This window comes from Fistularia commersonii, chromosome 1, assembly GCF_037954325.1.
Source record: "Fistularia commersonii isolate RoL2024-O1a breed Wild chromosome 1, RoL_Fcom_v1.0, whole genome shotgun sequence".
Classification (NCBI taxonomy): domain Eukaryota; kingdom Metazoa; phylum Chordata; class Actinopteri; order Syngnathiformes; family Fistulariidae; genus Fistularia; species Fistularia commersonii.
Window position 1 is genome coordinate 8,310,759 of NC_141284.1, and position 24,553 is coordinate 8,335,311.

At 40.5% G+C, this 24,553-nt stretch overlaps 1 protein-coding gene across 4 annotated transcripts in view; it reads left to right on the forward strand.

The window, feature by feature from the left end:
- Positions 1-24,092, forward strand: part of ect2 (epithelial cell transforming 2) — a 65,789-nt gene extending 41,697 nt beyond the window's left edge. For 2 of the 4 annotated variants that reach the window (XM_086146589.1, XM_086146598.1), the window contains one exon: positions 22,859-24,092. In XM_086146589.1, coding sequence (XP_086002715.1) covers positions 22,859-22,948 — 90 coding nt within the window. In that variant the 3' untranslated portion in view covers positions 22,949-24,092. Of the gene's footprint in view, positions 1-913; positions 4,861-22,858 lie in introns of those variants that run through there. The other 2 variants (XM_086146571.1, XM_086146580.1) reach the window with 1 other exon arrangement.
- The last annotated feature ends 461 nt before the right edge of the window (positions 24,093-24,553 follow it).

Consider the following 24,553-nt stretch of genomic DNA (forward strand, 5'->3'; position numbering starts at 1 on the left):
TTTTCTGCTTTGATGTTTTTTAGCTAGATCTTGTGAATTATTTTTTCTTTTCAATAAGTTGATATCACTTGGTGACCCCCCCCAAAAAACAAAAAAATAGTAGTTAAGCTAGAGAACATCAAAGTAGACAAAAAAGTGATTACTTTTTGTCACTCTGAAACTAGAAGTGAACCTTATAGTTGAAAAATGACAGAAGAATTGTGATCAATATCCTCAAAATAGGCAGGCAGTTACAAGAATATAGTACCGTTATTTATAAAAGAAATTAACTTAGTTCTAGTCAGAAATGACCTTAAACTTAGCCAGAACTTCCCTGTTGGTTAGTAAGTAGATACTTGACAATCAAAAAGACTGGCCAGTCTGAGCTCAGCAGCTATTTCCCTTCACCGAGCCAACACATTTTTGTTAGATGGTAACAGAGAGCTTGTGTTTTGACCACCTCTTTTTGAGGTTCTATTTTGGATTGGAATTTATCGTCTATCGTCAGATCAAAGCACAACACATTTCAACATCATCCACGACAAATTTAACAAGTAAGATTAATTAAATGCATTATTGTTGACAAAAAACTAAAAGAGCATTTCTTGAAAGTCAATCAAATGGGCTAGCTTAGTGCTTCATCTTTAGACAGTTTAATACCCATTCTATTATTTAATTTCATTTGGACTATTCTAATTAACCGCAGACATTAAACATTGTAATCAGTTTTCACTGCCAGTGGTTCTCCTTGGCTTTTCTGTGTAATTTTTTGTTTTCTTTCCTTTTTCCCCTTCTATACATTCCAGACGAATGCATGTCTTTTGTTTTACCTGTCTTGTAATTTTTTATTCTAGTGTTTATCTCAGCATGTCTTTGCATCATCTTGTTTTCCCTCCTGATTTGCCCCATATGTTTCCTCTGTTATGTGCTATAGATGTCTCGCTCTACCTCCACATTCAGTTTGAGTGACTCTGCCAAGAGCAGTGCAGTAGTCCAGCGCTCTAACTCTTTGGATCATCCTCCTGTCCGAGCCAGGGTCCCTGTCTGTGTCCGACCCAATGGAAACCAAAGCATTGACCCCTACTATGGCCCTAAACCCCAACAACCCAATTCTACAGTCCATATTCCTTTACGGACTCCAACAGGACAGACTAATGCTGTCTCCCTCAGCTCCCAGCTTCCCACGTCAACTGCTCAAATCGTTAAAAGTTCCCTACCAAAATCTGGCCAGTTTGGTCTCAAGCACTTGCCCAGCCAAGGATTCCAATCAAAGACCCCAAATAGGGAGCACACCCAATTTCCTCTGGACCCACACAAGGCCTTCCTATCCAGTCCTCGCAGGGAGACACTGCTTTAAAGCCCAGCTGTGCAATTTGACACGAGAAAACATCGCTGTGGACCTTCTAGTGCTTTTGGTGCACGGATGCCATTTTAATTTCAGCTTTACTACTGACTTAACTCTTATTTCCTTTTTAAAACACAGATAGCCACTGGTGGCACCCCCAGTACCAAATCAACTTCTTAAAATCCTAAACTCTGCAACCATAATTTTGTTCAATAACAGAATTTTGTTAAATAATGATCTGAACTTTGGACACTGTTTGGGTTACAAAACAGTCTGAGTGTAACTCCTCTTCCAGCTTAATTTATGAATGAAAAGGACAGAGATTTTAAGGGTTGATTTAGCTCTGTTTTTTCGGTTCACTTACTGGTGGTAGTGGTTTGGGAAAATGCACTTGGTTGTAAAAGGGCCCAGGAGCTGCGGCTAAATAGTTCCTTTCTGGTGGAAGCACTCATTTATAGAATCATTTTTGTGTCCATATATTTATTGTTCTATTACTAAATTTTGAAAAGACTTATCTTACTAACAAACTTTAAGTAAGTATAAGAATTACTAACATTTGTGGCAGTAAAAGAAAATAATGGGAGAAAAAAATCCTAATGTCAAGTCATGCCTTTAAATTTGAATGCTATGCTTCTTGTTTCTCTTGGCTAGTTTACGCAAAAACAGCTCCCTTGAATTAAAATGTCAATGTATTCACTGGAGCCAAGCTGACTTCTCATTTAAGGTTAAATGTATGGTGGCACATCACCCCTGCTATCTACCCCACATTTTACCTGCCTCTGATGGCTGAGCCGTCTGGCATATCCTGTCCTACATTCAGCATGCACTTTCAACCACCTCCCAAAGATTCTATCAAAGCTTCGAGACAGTTGATGTTCAAAAAAAAGCCTTAAAGTTTTTCCTTTTATTTTCCCCCATACTAAAAAACATACAAGCAACTAAGTGCGACTTGCCAACACACATTTAACTTGTTCAGTGATGTTTATTTCAAATATAGACAAAACTGACTGGGGCTTATCTGCTCAGTCAGAATGTTGTCAGTCCCCATGCTTTGAAACAGACTCAAATTAAAAAGCTATGAAGGAATGAAAGAAGGTGAAGTGATGTAATACACATCTGTCCAGAAAGTATTCAGTTACATGGCAGTAACTAGTAGTTAGCTTTTTAACTTGGATGATATCATGTATCAATAAACATTCGGGACCCTCTGTCCATTTGTATGGTGGGGACACAATTTCACAACCTAAGGTTTTTTTAAATCTGGAATAAATCTCTCTATATGAGCCAGTTTGAAAATTTTTGCTGCAGACAATAATTTTATACAGATGTCGTTCTAATAAAAAATAAAAAAGGCTGAAGTAATGACACGACATCCATATAAATCACATAGGTACTGTTGACAACATGGACAAGCAGGACTTATATTGTTGCCAGTAAGAAGCTTAATCCTGAATGGTGCCATTTTGCAAACAAATGTTGCAAAAACATCATATATTCAGCTCTGTCCATGTGACATTGAAGTCTCAAGACATTTTGCTGCTTTGTTGGTGTACTGTAACCCATCTAATTGGTTCACATGTGGATCATGAAATCGATAGTTCAGCTTTCCTAAACTGATCGTGCCACCCAAAAAGAACATGAATCAGTAAATGGTTTGATTTGATTTTTCAGATTGAATTCTGGAGAATATGCAGTACAAATTATCACATTACACATTGGCTTTGCAGTATTGACAGCATGTTCCTATCCCATCTTGCAGCAGTCGGGGTGTTAGTGGTGGTGTTTCGACAGGGTTGACGTACAACATACAAAGTGCAGGTAAAATGCTACATTGACAGCATAGTGATTTTACCCTCTTAATTGCTTCCAATAAAACCCCATCTGAGGAAGTTTTATTTTGAAGAGCAAGAACACCTATCTTTAACACTGCAAGTATTTCATTTGAGGCAGGCACAATATGTCTCCAGTGGTGCACATGTGAATGTGTTTGTCAAATTCAGACATTTTCACATTAACAGGCTAGCATAGAGCTTGTAGACTTGGACCTGTAAAAAAAAAAAAAGAGCACTAAATATCTACCTTGGTTCGCCAGAGAGGTACGGGCTAGATAGCTCACAAAAGCAATAGATAATTAGAATACAAACCTGTGAAAATTAGTGAACAGTTGACCAATTTATTGGCTAAATGAATCAGTTAAAAAAAGAAAAAGAAGAGCTCTGCAAAGCAATAACAAAAATAATTCAGTCCTTAGTCCAAAAATAAATCCTCCAAAAAGTATCCCAAAAATGTGTGTTATCCAATTTCTGGGTTAAGTCTAAGTGATCCAATATCAGGTTCCTCTGAGAAAAAATAAATAGTTCGCCACACCTCTTTCTTGATCATCCTCACTGGGCTGGGCTTGCCATCTTGGATCGGAATCCGTCCCTCCCCATAAAACCAATCTTCATCAATCTTGCAGACTGACTGATTCCATTCTAGTTATATTCTTAATATGAGATCTCATTAATTTCATTTCTGTTATACATTTATGTAACCAGTAACTAAGGATACACCCTATTTAACAATGAAATGATGTACTCATCACATTAACCCATAATGTTACAATATTAGAATTTGCATTACTTATAAACCTACTCCCCAGTGTAAAGAAATGATATTGCTTAAATCACACAATAAAGTATACTTTTAACTTTAAGAACCAGAGTGCTTATCTTTTTTTTAATGCACACTCATTATTATATCATTACTTTTTAACCTTTTTAAACCATTACAATAATAATGCAACATGTTAACATTACTAGGAATTGAATCTCCTTTTAACTTGTAAAAAATATACGTATGAAACTCTAAATGATTGCATATGCAATGCAGTTATAGTGAAAACCATTACCACTCGTTAACTGGCTTAAACAGTGGTGTAAGGTAAACAAAATAAGTGCCACGTTCCTTTTAGTGTTCAGAACACGGTAGCGCCAACGAACTAGAGCATTTGCGACCTCTTGTCAGACAAACACAATGATATAGTATATACCAAAGTGGGTTAAAACATTGACATTACCATCAAACGCTAATTGTTACTGCTATAACTCATACCAGAATTCAAGATGAACTTAACACAATTCTCAACATCTGCGCCGACTGGTTTTATTGGAATCCTTCATGTCAGTGAACTAAATTTTAATCTCCCTTCATGGCTAGAAAGGGCTGATAAGCAGATAACAAAAACGTGCTCAGATCACCTGAGTTTTCAACATGATAAAATTCAATGTCAGAGTCTTGCTAGTGTCAAACTTTGTTTTTCAGGTATAAAGGTAACTTAAAAGACTAAATGGATGGAAAATGATCAGTTTTAAAAGTGTAGTACCTCAAAGAACCTCAAAGAGGAAAAAAGATTGGGCTGAAGAGAGAGAAAGAGTCGAAGAATCTAGTTGATCACTATTCTCTGGGCAATGTAGTCAACCAACTATATGTAATGCCTATATTACTACATTTTAGTAGCCCTATTTTCATTGGGGTTACACCAGCTTAGATGTTGTTCCAAGCATTGCCTTGGCCAGCCATCCATGTAACATTCAGACAGCCTGTCGGTGAATCAGACTTTAATTTAAATATTCATACAAGTGAGTACCGCTCAAAGTCTTTGACCAATTGCTGACAGAGAAATTGCACTAAAGGAGAAATGTAACTGATGCGTATAAGAAAATAAACATAATTGAAATACAATATGAAATGGGAAGAGAACAGTATGAAGGAAAACTTGTTGTATAACTTGTCAGTTATATTCTGTAACTAATTGTTTTTGATGACGATAAGATTAATTATGATAGGCATGACAGATCAATAGAACAGTAATTAAGGGTAGTTCAAATGTCTTGACTACATGTATTATTGTCAAAATCTTCTTGTGTTGGGAACTTGGAGTAAAGTTAAAGAAGAGAAAAATAGTTTGATAACATCAAAAAGAAAAAAAGAGAATTATATTTATATATATATTTGTGTGTGTGTGTGTATATATATATGTATATGTGTGTGTATACATATAGATAAATTACTTGACAAAATTGTGCAATATTGTGCAAATTGTCTGTACCAAATATAATATATTTACATAATAAATATACGATGAGCAGTCTAAATTACACTCAGCGAGGTGGAGGGGGCTGGCTTGGCGATGAGTGGATGCAGGGTTGCTGGGCATTTAGGAGTTGGACAGCTTTGGGGAAAAAGGTTGCCCTTTGGGTTTTGCAGGCGGGGCAGCGGAGTCTGCGACCTGAGGGGAGCCACTCGAAAGCCGGGTGTTGGATGGGGTGTAGGATGTGGGACTGATCTGCGAGGATCTTTTTAGCTGTTTTTGATATTTGAGTGTAGTTAAAGCAGGAGGGAGGTCTGAGGGGTTGGCCTATTATTTTGGAGCAGACTTTGATTCCTATCTTCTTGAGTAATAGAGTGGAAGCAGCAGGTGAAGGACAAGGTTGTTATGTTCTCATTGAGGGTGTAATAGAATGTGGTTAGAATTGTGCTGCTATCCTCAAATGACTTCAGCTTCCTTAGCAGGTACTGCCTTTGCTGACATTTTCTGATTATCTCCTCAGTGTTAAAGGAGAACTTCAGGAGGTTGTTGAAGACAGTGCCCAGATATCTGTCCTCCTTCACGTTTCAACTGGTTCCCCTTGTATGCTGGTGGTGATTGCCTTTGCCAGTAGTTGCTGCCTATTGGAGAATGTGATGACCATGTCCTTAGTCTTGCTCACATTCTGCTTCAGGCAAGAGGCTACGCACCAGAGTGCGAAGTCCTGGAGTGCTGGGCCATGGTGGAGTGCAGGACCAGACAGTAGGGACAGGAGGCCAGTGTTTTTGGAAGACAACACTGTCTAAAAGCAGAGGAGTAGTCGGCAAAAAGGAGCCTGGCTGTGTTGTGAGGGGTTGCAGGTGTCTGTGGATAGCAGGGGGGCTCAATACGTCGATCGCGATCTACCAGTCTACCTCGGTATTACTGGTCGATTGCATGACACCAAAAAAATAGACTTCAGCCTATCATCCATCCCGTCACTTGATTGATATATAGGACGATGACATTTTTGTAGTGCATTTGCCTCATCTGCCAGAGTACCATCACAATACCAAAGAAGGGTAATGTGAACGACATTTTCGGACTGTTCATGGAAAATACGACACAGACATCCTGCCGAAAAGCAAGCTGAGAAAGAGTAAGGTGAAGGAACTAAAAGTCCATTTGTCCGGATAGCAGTCACTTTTCACACAACATACTTTAAAAGCGAAAATCGCGACTAAAGCATCGTTCCAGGTGAGTCATGTCATCGTTAATAAGGCTGGCTGTAAGCAGCTACTGTCCAGGCTATGCGCCCCTGGCTGATTCAATTCAGTGAAAGTACAGTGCAAAACATGATACAAAAAAATGTACCGTATTTTGTGCTCTATATGGCGCACCTAAAAGCCTTTAATCTTCACAGTGGGCCTTATAATCCGGTGCGCCTTATATATGGATCAATATTGAGCCGCAAAAGGTCTTGCAACTACAGGAAGGAGCTGACGACTCCATTGTCTCCTGTATAGAAAATGGAGTTCCTGAAGGGGTGCATGCTGGAATATATGAAGCATGCATTTTCATTTCCATTTGTGTGTATGTGTAAAGACCCTAAAACGTCTCCTTTCAAGAGACACGCGTACGACGCAGGGTTCAAACTCAAGGCGATCAGTCACACAGTAGAACATGGGAATAGAGCAGCGGCGACAGAAATCAACAATAACGAGTCAATGGTGCTTAAGTGGAGGAGCCAACTAGATGACCTGCGCCAAGTATAGAAGAGCAAACAGAGTTTCCGCGGGAACAAAGCGAGATGGCTACAGTTAGAGAACAAACACGCTTAAGGTATTTCTCGGTGCTTTCATTTTATGAAATGCTTTGAACTGTGACAAATTGAGTTGGAAATATATTGGTTGAATGACGGTGGCGCAAATACCGGTAAGAGTACTGGTTTGTACAGTACCGTATTGCGAATGCACTAACTTGTTTTGGGAGGGAATGGAGTTGTCAGAACGTTGGTTTGTATTCAATTAATAAAGTTTGACTGACTTATCTGACTTTTGTTGACATTCCCTTTAGTGCAGCTCCATTTAGTGGATGCATAACCCAACCCCAGCCACTACTGTAGCATCTATTCTATGCGCCTTATTATGCGGTGTGCCCTATATATGAAATTTATTTTAAAATAGGCCATTAATAACCTCCCATTATCATCTGGTGTGACTTATAGTGCGGAAAATACGGTGCATATTGATTTTTTGTTGTGCAATTTTGGCTCATGCGGTTATGCAAGGCACATCAACATACATTGTACATATGAAGAATGTTTTGCATTTTTGTCGTGGGTAGATCCTTTTGACTTGGTTATTTTTTAAGTAGCTTGCATTCTGAAAAAGTGTGAGCGCCCTTGGTGTATAGAGTCGGTGAGGAAGATCTTGGTATCATCCACCCCTCTATGAGCCCTATTGGTGAATTGGAGAGGATCAACCAGGGGTTCAGTTACTTATTTGATGTTAGGTTTTCCAATTCTCTCCAAGGCCTTCATCACCAGAGAGGTAAGAGCCACTGGCCTGAGGTCATTCAGGGCCTTAGGGGTCCGGGATGGGAATCACTTTTGAGTGTTTCCACATCTGGGGCACTGTGCTGCAGGACAGGGAGTTATTAAAAAGGAGATGGAAAACTGCAGGTGCTCGTCACAGAGCTTGGGGGTAGGTCCACAGATCCAGTCTGGACCAGGCACTGTAGAGACCCTAGTTTTCTGAAGGGCTCTCACCACCTCCTTGGTGTCAAAGAACAGGTCAGTCTGTTTTGAGAGTGGAGCCTAAGGTCTCTATCTAGGATTTGTTGTCACTCTCTAAGCGGGTGAAGAAGGAGTTGAGGTTATTGGGATGTGATGTTGGCTCACTCCCTGGGATTCGAATGGGTGAACGAGTGGGGGAAGCAGTGTTCACCAAGGCCATATTTTTAATCCCCTGCCAAGTTGAAAAGAGGTCATCTTGTGCAAAGGTTTGCTCCACCTTGTTCTTACAACTCAGCTAGGCAGTTCTTATGGCTCCTTATTTACCTCCTTCTCAGCCTCAGAGCCGGTAAAGAAGATTCTTTTTTTTCTTATTAAGTATCTTTTTTTCAGTTCTTTTGTCACCCAGGGTTTGTTGTTCGCTGACGTGGTGACCTTTTTAGAGTGTATGAGGTTGAAGCAGAAAGATATGTAGGATGAGACAGTCTCCATCTGCTCACTGTTATCCCCGGATGCTGATACAAGATTATCCCAATCCGTGGATTCAAAGCATCCCCGAAGCCTATCAATGCTGTCTGGTATTACTCTTTGTTACTCCACCAGCTCTCCTTACCAACGATGCAAAGGCAGGAGCAAGCAGGATGGCGTGGTGGACTTGATATGCTCTAAGGCTGCATTGGCATTGGGGTGGGTGTAAACTAGGATTAGGAAAAGTTGCAAGAATTCTCTGGGGAGATTGAAGCGGTGCAGAGAGACTGCTAGGACCTCAGTGAGCTGAGGCCCTGACAGCCCCCTTAATAGACCATTGGCGGTTAACGTATAGGCAGACCTATAGGCATGGTGTATTCCCCGTGCTAACAGCATCCCAGTCTAGCCTTATGGGATGACCGAAACAGTCTGTGTGCAGTGAACCATCATTGATATTACTATTGTTTAACCATGTTTCTGTGAATACAAGGATAGAGGCAGTCTGGTACTCATGAATGTGGTTCACATTGCCCTGGAGTAAGTCAGTCTTCCCACAGAGCAAATGCATGTTAGATAATCTGACTGAGGGGAGCACTCAGTATTTACCTCTCCCATCTTGAGTCGGGCTCTGATATCGCCCTTTTTCTTTCCCCTTCTGTCCTTAGAAGCCAAGCTGCTGGTGGCCAAGAGGAGGGGGATGGGGGGGACGCAAAGTGTTGATAGGGGGGAGCAGAGCCTACAGTAGTGTTGTGAGGGGGTGAGGAGTTGGGGAGTGGGGGATGAGGCCCCAGATCCACTGCCAGAGCTCACTGGGGTGTCAAATGTATTGAAGAAAAGGTTTAGCTCTGCAGCAAATTCAGGGCCACCTTTGGCTCTAGGTGTGGTTTTCCCACAGCCTGTCATCTTCCTCACCTCCTTCCAAACATCTTACGTCTTCTTCTATTTCATCTTGGATTCAAAATGTTGAGATCTTGGATCCTTAATGTTGAGTTTTACCTCCCTCAGCTTCCTCATCAGCTTCTTCCTCATCAGCTCCATCAGCTGGACCCAACGAGGGTCTGGTAGTCCTCACCTATGAAGGCTGTCTTAGTTTTTGACAAGAATTCGCCATGACCTGGATGACTGAGGACCTCCACAGACTACATGTATTGAAATTGATAACACTGGAAATTGACTACAAAAGTACAGTATTGCAGGTGAATAAATCTTGAAATATAAGATGAGATCGACTTTATTGATCTCATGACAAGGAAATGAAATTGTCACCGCAGCATCACAAATAGTGCAAATAGTAATACTGGAAAAAAAAAAAAAATAAACAGATAAGTAAAATCTAAGATATGTGAGAAAAAAAACATGCCTTGTGATTGGAGGATGTGCAAAATAGGGATGGAGGAATTTGGGTAGTGTAAAAAGAAAAATCTACCAACATTTCTTTGTCAAAACCCCCTGCTTGATAATGGGACCTGTCACTGGACCACAGTTTTATTTCATTAGACAATATTATTGTGCTTGAGTTACTAAAATTCAAATTTGTCAAGTCTTGCTGTGAAATTAGCTTTGCAATGACAAATAGTAATACCTGCTGTACTTCTGTACACACGGCAATAAATCGCAGCTTCATTGCAGTTTTGTTTCATATAGACTGTCTCTTGACCACTATTCATAAACCCATATGAGTTATTAAATATACAAGATATATAGTAAATTATATCTAAGGGGAAATTAGTTTTAGTGTTTTGTCCTTTCTGACAGATATGCACATTCACATTGTACACCCAAGAATTATCAATTAAATCAAAGATATAGAGATCTACCATTAATAGAGTGGAACATTGACATTGCAGTGATAAATTACAAAAATGGATGCATTAAAGACATCGTGTAGCAAATATCCAGTTAAATCACAATATTAGAAAGATGGAGGCTAATAGAATGAAAAGGCTGCATAAAAACCAAATGTCTACATTCTCATGTTGCTCCCAGGTTGAAGAATAGGTTGTTTTAGCAAGAGAGAAAATCTAAAGTGTACATGGACTTTGCATTTACCGGCTCTGAAGCTGACGTCACACACTGATGTTGGGTGAGAAGGCCTGGCTCTCAGTCTCCACCCCAATTCATCCCAAAGGTGTTCTGTTGAGTAGAGGTCAGGACTCTGTACAGGCCAGTCAAGTTTACCCACACCAGATAGTCATCCACGTCTTTATGGACGTTGCTTTTTGCACTGGTACACAGTCATGTTGGAAAAGGATAGGGCCAGCTCCAAACAGTTCCCACATATTAGGGAGCATGGAATTGTCCAAAATATCTTGGTATGCTGAGGCTTTCAGAGTTCCTTTAACTTGAAAAAAGGGGCCAAGCCCAGCTCCTGAAAAATAACCCCACACCATAATCCCCCCTCCGCCAAACTTCACACTTGGCACAATGCAGTCGAGTACCACAAGTACTTATCTCCTGGCAACGGCCAAACCCAGACTGGTCCATCAGATTGCCAGATGGAGAAGCACGATTTGTCACTCCAGAGAGCGCATCTCTACTGCTCTAGAGCCCAGTGGTGCCATGCTTTATACTACTGCATCTGATGCCTTGCATTGCGCCTGATGATTTGTTGCTTGGGTGCAGCTGCTTGGCCATGGACCCACTTTTTGACACTCTCTGCACATTGTTTGTCAGCCAATGTGAAGGCAACATGAAGTTTGAAGATCTGTAGCAATTGACTGCAGATAGTTGGCGACCTCGTCACATGATACGCCTCAGCATCTGCTGACCCAGATTTGTCAGTTTACATGGCCTACCACTTTGTGGCTGAGTGTCTGTCATTCCCAAACACTTCCATGTTCTTATAATACAGCTGACAGTTGAATATTTAGGAGTGAGCAAATTTCATGACTGGATTTGTTGCACAGGTGGCATTCTATCATAGTTCCACACTGGAATTCACTGAGCTCCTGAGAGTGACTCATTCTTTCACAAAGGTTTGTAAAACACAGTCTGCATGCCAAGGTGCTTGATTTTATACACCTGTGGCCATGGGATTGAGTGTTACACCTGATTCAGATTATTTGGTGTGCAAATTCTTTTGACCAAATAGTGTGTGTGTGTACACACACAGACAGTGGCAAGTTTTGTTATTTTAGCTGTTTACAAAAACATATTCAGAATACAATTATATAATCAATATGGGCTTATAGTGCAGGCTCTCTGCTGTAATTTGAGAGTATACACAACCAAATTGGAGCATAGTTTAGGAATTACAGCTTTACATAGCTTCCTTTTTTTCAAGGGACCAAAAGTAGAGTGGATTCCAGGTTATCGTTTGCATTTGGAAGCTGTTGCTTTGAACATACAATGTGTGGTCAAAGGAGCTCTCAATGAAGGTGAAACAGACCATCATGAGGCTGGAAAAAAAAGAAATCCAGGGAGATAGAAGAAATGGTAGGACTGGCCAAATCAATTGTTTGGTACATTGTGGGAAGAAAAAGTACACTGATGAGCTTGGGAACTCAAAAAGGCCTGGATCGCAGAATCTGTTCCATGGTGAAGGAAAAACCCCTTCACAACATCCAATTAAGTGAAGAACACTCTCTCGGAAGTATAACATGAAGAGAAGACTTCATGAGTAAATACTGTATTTCTGCACCATAAGGTGCACCGGATTATAAGGCACACCTTCAATGAATGGCCCATTTTGAAAAAAAAAATCATATATAAGGCGCACCGCATTATAAGGCGCATAGAATAGAAGCTACAGTAGTGGCTGGGGTTGGGTTATGCATCCACTAAATGGAGCTGCGCTAAAGGGAATGTCAACAAAACAGTCAGATAAGTCAGTCAAACTTTATTAATAGAATACAAACCAACGTTCTTACAACTCTGTTCACTCCCAAAACAAGTTAGTGCATTCACAATATGGTACTATACGTACCTGTAGCTCTTACCGGTATTTGTGCCGCCTTCATTGAAAACAATGTATTTCCAACTCCATTTGTCACAGTTGAAAGCGTTTCATAAAACGAAACCACCAAGGACCACCTCTAAATTCAGTGATGTTAAGTTTGCTAGCTAGTGCTGTTACCTTCATTCAAATAGTGACTGTAGAGACACTTCTACATACTGCTCTCTGTTTAACAACCAACTGTTCAAGTTTTTCCTCTAACTGTAGCCATCTCTCTTTGTTCCCTGCTGCATTATTGGCGCAGGTCATCTTGTTGCTTCCTCCACTTTCGCACCATTGATTTGTTATTGTTGAATTCTCCTGCTGCTGCTCTATTCCCGTGTTCTACGGTGTGACCGATCGCCTTGAGTTTAAACTCTGCGTCGTAAGCGTGTCTCTTGAAACGTGCAATTTGGGGTCTTTATACACACACAAGTGGTGTGAGACTGAGACCATTTTTACCGCGGCTACTTTGGCGATGCACGCACGCACACACAAACATAAATGGAAATGAAAATACATGCTTAGTGCCCTTGTATATCCCAGCATGCACCGCACTATTTTGTCTACGGGAGAAAATGGAGTCGGTGGCTCCTTCCCGAAGTTGTGAGACCTCTTGCGGCTCAATATTGATCCATGTATAAGGCGCACTGTCTGTTTTTGAGAAGATTACAGGCTTTTAGGTGCGCCTTATAGTGCAGAAAATACGTTACAAAGTATTCACCACAAGGGGCCTCAAAAATCAGCCTCAAAAATAGAAAGGCCAGAATTGACTTTGCCTTAAAACATTTGAAGAGGCCAGCCCAGTTCTTGAACAGCATTCTTCCAACAGATGAAACTAAGATCTTCTTCCCATGAGAATGATGGGAAGAATTGAACAGCTAATGATCCAAAGCATTTCACATCTTCTGTAAAACATGGTGGAGGCAGTGTGATGGCATGGGCATGAATGGCTTCCAATGGCACTGGATCACTTGTGTTTAGTGATGATGTGACAAAAGACAGAAAGAGCCTGATGAATTCTGAAGTGTATAGGGATATACTCGCTTGCCCCATCAGCCAAATGCAGCAAATTTGATTGGATGGCACGCTTCACAGTACAGATTGACAATAATCCAAAACATACTGTAAAAGCAACCCAGGAGTTTTTTTTAATGCAAAGAAGTGGAATATTCTGCAATGGCTGAGTCAACCCCCAGATCCTAACCCAATTGAGCATGCATTTCACTTTCTCAAGACAAAACTTGAGGTAGAAAGACCCACAAAAAAAGTAACGACTGAAGACTGCTGCAGTAAAGGCCTGGCAAAGTAGTCCAAAGGAGGAAACCCAGCGTTTGTTGATGTCCATGGGTTCCGGACTTCAGCCAGTCATTACCTGCAAAGGACTCTCAACAAAGTATTGAAAAGTAACATTTAACTTAATGTTTTTGTACAATTACTTTTCAGCTACAAATCACATATCTTTGTTCAGCCAGTCATTGCCTGCAAAGGATTCTCAACAAAGAATTGAAAAGTAGTATTTTACTCATGGTTATGTTTATTTGGACAATGACTTTTGAGCCCCTGAAATGAGCATTTTTGAATTAAACCTGAAAGTCTGCACTTCAATTCCGTTGTGGTTTCATTTCAAAACCAATGTGGTGGCATGCAGAGCCCAAATCATGAAGACTGTCACTGTCTGGGCCTGACTATATTTTCACACGCGTGCGCGCACACACACGTAATTTTGAGGATTAATTGTTATTGTACAACTACAATGCTCTTGGTCATTCCAAGATGTTCAACCCCCAAACTTGAACATTTTAGTAAAAGTGAAGTTTTGGCCTTAAGAGAATATCTATATGTACACCATTATTAGGCAAGTGTTAATGTGCAGAATTATGCAACAAAATGAAACAGATTATCCCATCTCACTTGTTTGTCACCCGTTTAAGTGAGAATAATAAAACGGAAAATTTATGAACAAACATTTCTGGGAGAGAAAAAAAAAAACAAAACACACACACTCCTCAATGATCAATATAGCCAGTCAGTTTCTCAATCTGGTCAAAATCAATTTTTTGTGCAGCTACAACCACAACTTACCGGACCCTGTTCAGAGAGGTCTACGGTTTACTTGCACTATAAATTTCCTGCTTAATGGCCCAGAAGTTCTCAATTGGGTTTAAGTCACGTGAAGAACAGGGCCGTGTCAGTTTTTTATCTTGAAGACCTTTAATGCCCAGCCACTCGGTGGAGTACTTTAATGCATGTGGTGGAGCGTTGTCCTGGATAAAAGAATGAAAGTCTTCTTGAAAGATGCACACTTTTTTCCCCCTGTACCACTGCGTGATGAAAACCCCTTCTAAAAATTGGCAGCAGGTCTGAGAATTGATTAGGTCAATTTTCAACCCAAAAACATCCCACTAGCACATTTGTAATAATACCTGCCATTAGCAGTACCCCACCACAGACACTTAAATCTCTTTTTTTGATCAATTTTTCCTTGCGAGAAGAATCTGCCTAATTATTATCCACACCTTGGTATAGGGCGGTGGCTACACTAAGGCTACACCCTCCCTCGTTACTCAAATACACATCACCTGTTATGCATTAAATCCAATTAGCATTCAAGTTTATACAGCTTGGAGTTGGAAATTATGGATAACATGATGTGGTCAAAATAATTACTTGCTGAACAATTGTGTATTGTGCATATAAATGTATATTAATATTACTTTCTATCATAATACTTTCTATTTTTGCGTGTGTGCGTGCGTCTTAATTTGCTCATCTATACACACATATTAGGAATGTTGTGAAGGTGAAATAAGAAGTTAGATAGACTTATAAAGCTGAAACTAGAAATTGAAGTTGTCATGCTCAGTGTTGTGAGTGGCCATGCCCCGCAGGTGGGTTGTGAGTTAGAAGAGAAGCTGAAGTTCTAGAATGAGTTAGCTGAAGTGATGCAGAATATCCCCAGAGATGAGAGTGGTAATTGGTGCAGACTTCAATGGGCATGCTGGTGCAGGCAATCAAGGGGGATGAAGAAGTGATGTGCAGGAGTGGTATACAGGATAGGGACACAAAGGAACAGTTGGTGGTATACTTTGCAAAAAGGATGGAAATGGCTGTAGTGAACACTTTTTTTCATGAAAAACAGGAATATAGGGTAACTTATAAGAGTGGAGATAGGAGCACGCATGTAGACTACATCTTGAATACACTAGGTAATCTGAAAGAGATCAGTGACTACAAAGTAGTGATAGGTGAGAGTTGTTGTGCATTGTTCTACTCTAGCCTCACACGGGACACCGTGCAGTGAGCGCAGTGAGTGGAACTAGAATTAGTTATTAGTAATAATTATCAGTGGTGATTATTAGTTATAAAAGTTCTTGGACTATCACTAACTCAATAATGAAACCAATCTTCATTCAGGGCACCAACTGTAAAGCTGGAAAACAATAACTTATGAGTGGAACACAGTCTAGAGAGATAGGTATTTATCTCAAATGTCAATATTTAACAACAATGATATTTTAGATAAATAAGGCGTAAGTCATGGTCAGAGCACTGACCCTGTCACACAGTCTTGTCACAATATTCGCACAAAGAATACCAAGAAACTCCCCTTTTGAAATTCAATATAGTTTATTTGCCAATCTGAAATGCAGGCGTGTGTGTTTGACTTCAAAAATGGCGGCGGCCTCAAAAAACTACAAAATGGCAGTCTGAATGCAGAACTAGCAAAATGGCAGCGGTTGTAGTCCGAAGGCTACCAAATGGTGCTACTGTGTGACCGGGGCCGGACGGCACAAAGGAATGAATGGAATGCCACAAGATAGTGTCCTGTATAAAAATTATGTGGATGTGCGTTTGTGTTACGAAAAGAAAGGAAAGTAGAGAGAGTTAGATAAGCGGCAACTTAACAAGGTAACGATAGCAATGAAATGGGAATAGAGTAATTACCCAAGGCATGACAAGAAAAGAGCAGTTACAACCCTACCATAAAACTGATCAATAACCCATACTTGCCCAGATGCTAATACTAGGCTCTTGTAATGAGCTTATCAGGGATGTGTTGTTCTGGGATGAGAGGGCCAGTTATGATGGCTATTGCGTCGGACCCGCAATAGATTTGTGGTTGTCGACAGGAGTGAGGTGTCCTCTCGGTGCACCACCGGGGACGAGAGGCAGCTGGCGATCTGGAGGCACAGTTGGCTCACAGAGATCTTCAGGTGTACTCTGCAAGTTCGGTAGTCGGGTCAGGATGTCGAGCTACAATGACTTGTATGCATGGTTGGACAGTAAGGAGGGAGAGAGTGATCTATACAGGTTGGCGAGACCGAGCGATATAGATAGAAAAGATGAACAGAAGGTTCGTGTGATTAAGGACGCATTGACAGATGCTAGAAAAGTGATGGGAAGATGGAAAGAGTACTTTGAAGAGCTGATGAATGAGGAAAATGAAAGCGAGGTGCAGGTAGAAGAGGTGACTATTGTACACCCCAGTAGCTGAGGCTCATAAAAGTGAAGTGAGGAAGGCATTGAAGAGGATAAAGAGTGGGAAGGCAGTTGGTCCTGACGATATACCTGTGGAGGTATGGGAGTGTCTAGGAGGGGCAGCGGTGGAGTTTCTGGCTAGAAACAGGATCTTAAAGAGTGAGAAGATGCCTGAGGAATGAAGAAGTGGGATTGTGCCCATTTTTAAGAATAAGGGGGATGTGCAGGATTGCTGTAGTTATAGAGGGATAAAGTTGATGACCCATACAGTGGAGTAATGGTTAAGAGTAGAGGAAACTATACTGAGAGTAGAAGTCAGCATTCGTGAGCAGCAGAATGGCTTTGTGTCGAGAAAGAATACTACAGAGACAGTATTTGCTTCGAGAATTCTAATACTGTAGGCTAAAGGAATGCTAAAATTACGGAGAAGGTCAGAGGAAGCTGCATTGTTGTTGTAGACCTAGAAAAAAAGTATATGACAGGTTGCCAAAAGAGCAACTCTGGTATTGTATGAGTAAGTCTGTATTCGCAGAGAAGTACGTTAGACTGATGCAGGACATGTATGCTAGCTGTGAGAGTGGTGAGGTGTTAGACTCTTCTTGTTTATAGTGGTGATGGATAGGCTGACAGATGAGGTTAGACAGGAATCTCCATGGACCATGATATTTGCAGATGACATTGCGATCTGTTGTGAGAGCAGAGAACAGGTTGAGGAAAAATCGAGGGGTGGAGGTATGCTTTGAAAGGCAAGGAATGAAGGTTAATTGCAGCAAGACAGAGTATGTGTGTGTGAATGAGAGGACTCGGGTGGAACGATGTAGGTAACAGGGAGTGGAGATCAAGAAGTTGGAGGATGTCAGGTACTTTGCGTCAACAGCCTAGGGCAGTGGAGAGTGTTGAAAAGAGGTGAAGAGACAGGTTCAAGCAGGTTAGAATGGGTGGAGAAAAGTGTCAGGGGTACTATGTGATAGAAAACTGTCAGCCAGAATGAAAAGTGTAAAATGCAGTGGTGAGACCATGGTTGCTGTATGGCCTAGAAACAGTAGCAATGACAAAAAGACAGGAGGTAGAGCTAGAGATCGCAGAGATGAGGATGTTAAGGTTCTCTTTGGGAGTGATGAGGATGGATAAGATCAGGAATGAGTCTCAGAGGATCAGCACGTTAGATGTTTTGGAGAGAAGGTCAGAGAAGCCAGGCTGAGATGGTTCTGTCATGTACGGAGGGACAGTGAATATATTGGTATACAGATGCTGGAATTGGAGCTGCTAGGCAGGAGGTCTAAAGGAAGACAAATGAGAAGTTTCATGGATGTAGTAACCAACTACCTTCATATATACTGTTTCGTTGGGCCCAGAAATGTTTTGACAGTGATACAATATTCATGATTTGGGCTCTGCATGCCCAAATCATGATTTGATTTGGATTTGGATTTGGATTTGAAATTAAACAACTACAATGGAATTGAAGTGCAGACTGTAAGGTTTAATTCAAGGGGTTGAACAAAGATATGTGATTTGTAGCTGAAAAGTAATTGTACAAAAACATTAAGTTAAATGTTACTTTTCAATACTTTGTTGAGAGTCCTTTGCAGGTAATGACTGGCTGAAGTCTGGAACCCATGGACATCACCAAACGCTTGGTTTCCTGCTTTGGACTACTTTTCCAGGCCTTTACTGCAGCAGTCTTCAGTTGTTGCTTTTTTTGCTTCAACTTTTGTCTTGAGCAAGTGAAATTCATGCTCAATCGGGTTAGGATCTGGATTGACTCGGTCATTGCACAATATTCCACTTCTTTGCTTAAAAAAACTCCTGGTTTGCTTTTGCAGTATGTTTTGGATCATTGTCCATCTGTACTGTGAAGCACCGTCCAATCAAATTTGCTGCATTTGACTGACTCTGAGCAGAAAGTATTTCCCTATACACTTCATAATTCATATGGCTGCTTCTGTCTTTTGTCACATCATCAATAAACACAAGTGATCCAGTGCTATCTTAAGCCATGCATGCCCATGCCATCACACTGCCTCCATCATGTTTTACAGAATATGTGGTATGCTTTGGATCATGACCTGTTCCAATCCTTTTCCAAACTTTCTACGTCCCATCATTCTGGTACAGGTTGATCTTAGTCTTATCTGTCTAAAGAATGCTGTTCCAGAACTTGGCTGGCTTCTTCGGATGTTTTTTGGCAAAGTCAATTCTGGCCTTTCTATTTTTAGGCTGATTAATGGCTTGCACATTGTGGTAAATCCTTTGTATTTACTCTCATGAAGTCTTCTCTTTACGGTAGACTTAGATACTGTAACACCAACTTCCTGGAGACTGTTCTTCACTTGAGTCGATGTTGCAAAGAGTTTTTTCTTCACCATGAGAAGGATTCTGTGATCATCCACCACTGTTGTCTTTCATGGAGGTCCAGGCCTTTTTGAGTTTCCAAGCTGACCAGCACACTCTTTTTTTTTCCTCAGAATGTACCAAACTGTTGATTTGGCCACTCATAAAATTTCCACTATCTCTGATAGATTTCTTCTTTTTCCTCAGCCTCAGGAAGGTCTGTTTCACCTTCATTGAGAGCTCCTTTGACCGCATGTTGTGTGTTCACAGCAACAACTTCCAAATGCAAACGCCACACCTGAAATCAACTCCAGAGCTTTTAACTGCTTCATTGATGACAGGTTCCCAAGGGAAGAGCCCATGTAGCCTTGATTTTTAGCCTTTTTTTTTGCAGCCTTCTGAGTCAATTTTACCAATTACTTTTGGTAATTGGTACTTTGGTAAAAGCTTTGGTAAGAGTCATTCCTAAACCCTTGCTCCAATTGCTCTCAAATTACAGATGAGAGTCTGTACTTTTTAGCCCATATTGATCATATAATTGTATGCTGAATAGTTTGCTGAATAGCTAAAATACCAGCCTTGCAATATTGATTTGTAATGAATCCAGAATTTATGACATTTTTGTTTTTGTAATTCCATTACAGAAGATAGGGAACTTTATCACAATATTCTTATTTTCTGAGACAGTCTTGTACATATATATATATATATATATGTGTGTGTGTGTGTGTGTGTGTGTGTGTGTGTGTGTGTGTGTGTGTGTGTGTGTGTGTGTGTGTGTTTATGTATAAAGAAATATATACACTCACCAGCCACTTTATTAGGTACACCTGTCCAACTGCTCGTTAACACTTAATTTCTAATCAGCCAATCACATGGCGGCAACTCAGTGCATTTAGGCATGTAGACATGGTCAAGACAATCTCCTGCAGTTCAAACCGAGCATCAGTATGTGGAAGAAAGGTGATTTGAGTGACTTTGAACGTGGCATGGTTGTTGGTGCCAGAAGTGCTGGTCTGAGTATTTCAGAAACTTCTGATCTACTGGGATTTTCACGCACAACGATCTCAAGGGTTTACAGAGAATGGTCCAAAAAAGAAAAAATATCCAGTGAGCGGCAGTTCTGTGGGCGGAAATGCCTTGTCAATGCCAAAGGTCAGAGGAGAATGGCCAGACTGGTTCGAGCTGATAGAAAGGCAACAGTGACTCAAATAACCACCCGTTACAACCAAGGTAGGCAGAAGAGCATCTCTGAACGCACAGTACGTCGAAATTTGAGGCAGATGGGCTACAGCAGCAGAAGACCACGCCGGGTGCCTCTCCTTTCAGCTAAGAACGGGAAACTGAGGCTACAATTTGCACAAGCTCATCGAAATTGGACAATAGAAGATTGGAAAAACGTTGCCTGGTCTGATGAGTCTTGATTTTTGCTGCGACATTCGGATGGTAGGGTCAGAATTTGGCGTCAACAACATGAAAGCATGGATCCATCCTGCTTTGTATCAACGGTTCAGGCTGCTGGTGGTGGTGTAATGGTGTGGGGAATATTTTCTTGGCACTCTTTAGGCCCCTTGGTACCAATGCAACGCCACAGCCTACTTGAGTATTGTTGCTGGCCATGTCCATCCCTTTATGACCACAATGTACCCAACTTCTGATGGCTACTTTCAGCAAGATAATGCGCCATGTCATAAAGCTGGAATCATCTCAGACTGGTTTCTTGGACATGACAATAAGTTCACTGTACTCAAATGGCCTCCACAGTCACCAGATCTCAATCCAATAGAGCATCTTTGGGATGTGGCGGAACGGGAGATTCGCATCATGGATGTGCAGCCAACAAATCTGCACCAACTGTGTGATGCCATCATGTCAATATGGACCAAACTCTCTGAGGAATGCTTCCAGCACCTTGTTGAATCTATGCTACGAAGAATTGAGGCAGTTCTGAAGGCAAAAGGGGGTCCAACCCGTTACTAGCATGGTGTACCTAATAAAGTGGCCGGCGAGTGTATGTTTCTATACGTATACATGTATACGTACATACATGTATATATACATATACATATACACATATATATATATATATATACAAGTATATATAATTAAATACTTATACATACTTAAAGTATATAGATGAACTTTTTTCTTGAACAACTACTTATTTTCCATCATAATTTGCAAATAAATTCTTTAGAAATCAGATATTGTGATTTTCTGGATTTTTTTTTTTGCAGTCTGTCTCTTATAGTTGAAGTGTGCCTATGATGAAAATTACAGGCCTCGATCATCTTTTTAAGTGGGAGAACTTGTACAATTGGTGGCTTACTAAATGCTTTTTTGCCCCACTGTGTATATATCCGTATATATATATCTATATATAGATGTATACATATGTGCGTGTATACGTTTTTTTTGTGTGTGTGTACCGCATTTCAAATTAGATGCTGCTGATTTAAAACCTGTTGGGTGGAATATTCCAAAAGTTACCATCAACACTGTAACACTGCATTCTTCTTTCTGTGCCACTTGGAGAAGCAGTCACACAGCAGTCAGTTTATTCATCGAGTCAATATCTTCCTCAGTATTTCTAAAGCCCTCAAGCACCATTTACCAAATGATGCTGGTTCTAGATGGTTACCATTCATCTACTCTCGCCATTAGAGACAGTATTGCGAACGTGTTTGCATGTGTATGAGCATGTTTGCATGCTACATGGACATGTTGCATTTACAGTGTTTGCTTTGCCACGCTGTGTAATTTTAGTGGCAGTGGGACAGATCAGGTAACCTTTTGCGGCCCTTGCACACAATTGTGGGATTAAAGGCAGCTGCCTCATGTGTGTCTCTTGGTGTTTGGAGGTTGGTGATAAATGAGGTGAGAGACTTTGACAAATCACAACATTTTGGGTCAGCTCTGAATTGAGAGGAGGGATACACTTTGCTTTTCTTCACCTCAGTCCTCCTGCAAACTATTTAGGATCTCCTTCCTAATTGTTGAACCATGTTCTTTTTATATTCAACCTGCTCGTTTGCAAATACAAAAAAAAAGAAATCAGAAATCTGGTGAATTCAAAATTGTATTGTTAAACACAAATGCACACAAGCAAGTCTGTGAAACAAAACCTTTTTAAATGGCTTTTTAATGGCATGATGGACCATTTCAGATAAGGTCAAACAATCTATTGCCATCCAAATCTTAATTAATTAAGAAAAGTTTAAAATTAACACCATCCTAACTTTGACCATTGAGGAAAAACAAGTCAGCAATTTTACAGAAAAGGAGCCTTCATTTTTGATAAACATGTATGTTTGGGTGTTTTGGAATGCTGTTGTTTGTATTTGACATTTGAAGGAGGCCAGCTACTAACGGCATCATGCACATAGGTTTACTAAGTACCAAAAGTTCATAAGAATACAGTTCATTTTCATTTTTTGTTTAACATAGGTGGTGACCAGAGGTTCACTACATGTATACATTCCATGCTTTTAGTCACCACTAATCCTTGTAAAATATTCTCTCTCTGCCTCTCAGGCACACCACTCCCCCTCCATGGTGAACCTTACTTCCATGTTTGAGAGGAGGTACCACACCTTCAGTCGATCTACAACACACCTTCTCTGAGGCCCCACTGAGCCCCACTGGGACCAAATCTGTCTGCCACCTTGACATTGACTATCCCTACATGCCATATCTGACTGGGCTGATCTATGCATGTGTATACATATTCAACCACAGCTATTTGTAAAAAAAAAATTGCAAATTGATATTTTTCTGTGCTGCAGCTCTGAGGACACAGTGGTTTTGGAATCATGCACTGAAGCAGGAGACATGCTGATACCAGTCAGTATCAGGATTGCCCAATCCCTCATTTGTAGCTGAAACTTGGCTAAGTAGATTTTAAAAATCAAAGCTGCTACCATGTGTGTTCAGCTATATAAAAGTCTGATCCAACAATGTGTTCTTGCCAAACATGCTCAATTTGTAATAGGACTGCATATAAGGAACCACCTGTACGACGCCCGATTGGGGCCTGTTTCTTTTCAGTTTATGGTTGTTAACGTGCAAAGATGAAGGATTCTCTAATCTTTTATTTTCTTCTCTATTCTTTTTTTTCGTTATTTTGTGCTGAAATTCAGACATACTTGTTACTTATAGTGTTGCCCTTTTTAAGTAAGAATATTAACTGCAGGAAGATAGTCTCAACTTTAGGCTGGATGCTATTATCACAGGCACAGAGCACAGTAAAATATAATTTTATTTGACCTGTTGAGGAGTATCTATTTAACAAATGCAGTTTCTCAGTTTAAGCACTTGTGAAGGTTTACCTCTTCGCGCCTTTTCAATGTATACTGAGACCCCACTGAGACCCTACTAACTGACATATTTTATTAGAGCAGCAGTCAATTTTTTCCCACATCATAATCATCCTTGTCCTCAATGTATTCTTAGTGTCCAGCTTTTATAAAGCTTGTATTTTAACATCTGATGTAAGATAAAAGTTGAGGAATAAAAGCACACACCTCCTCTGCTGCACAGTGGTTTGTTTTTTAAAAGATCTTTTTTAAGTTTGTCTTGACTGTTCATCTGTTTGTGTTTGTGTTGAAAAAGGGTTGCTGCTTCAGTGTGCACATTTATTCTTGTGGAATAAATTTTAGTTATCTTTTTCAGTTCTCACTATTTATGTTGTTTTACTTTTCTATTTTTCCTTTCTCTTTATGTCCCATGAATAAGATGAGGTTGTCTCCAGTTGTATCATCTTGGTATTAAATGCACTTAAAATACACCTGAACATATAACGTTGTCTTTATTTATTGAGTAGTAATTGGTAATGTATTTTTGTTTTGTAATTCTCAATAATCCATGACCCAATCCTGCTCCAAAACTAACTGGACCAAAGTATGCCCAGCCATGGAGTGTCCTGGCTGCCAAATACAAGCCTTAAAGTGGAAAATCTCATTCCTGCCTTTCAAGTAGTTAAAGCAGGGGTCTCAAACTTGTGGCCCACGGGCCGCATGTGGCCAGTGATTCTGTATGTGTAAGCACTACCTCAGTGCTAAATAGTTACGTCTGTCTCATTCCAGAGGCCCCATGCATCGGAGCACCCGGACTATACCGTCAATGTGACCGTGCCCACGTTGCCCAGCACCGGCCTGAATACACGTGTAAACCACGGATGTAAACAACTGGCCGCTGTAGCAACACCGGGGAAGGCAGCAGCGCTGAATA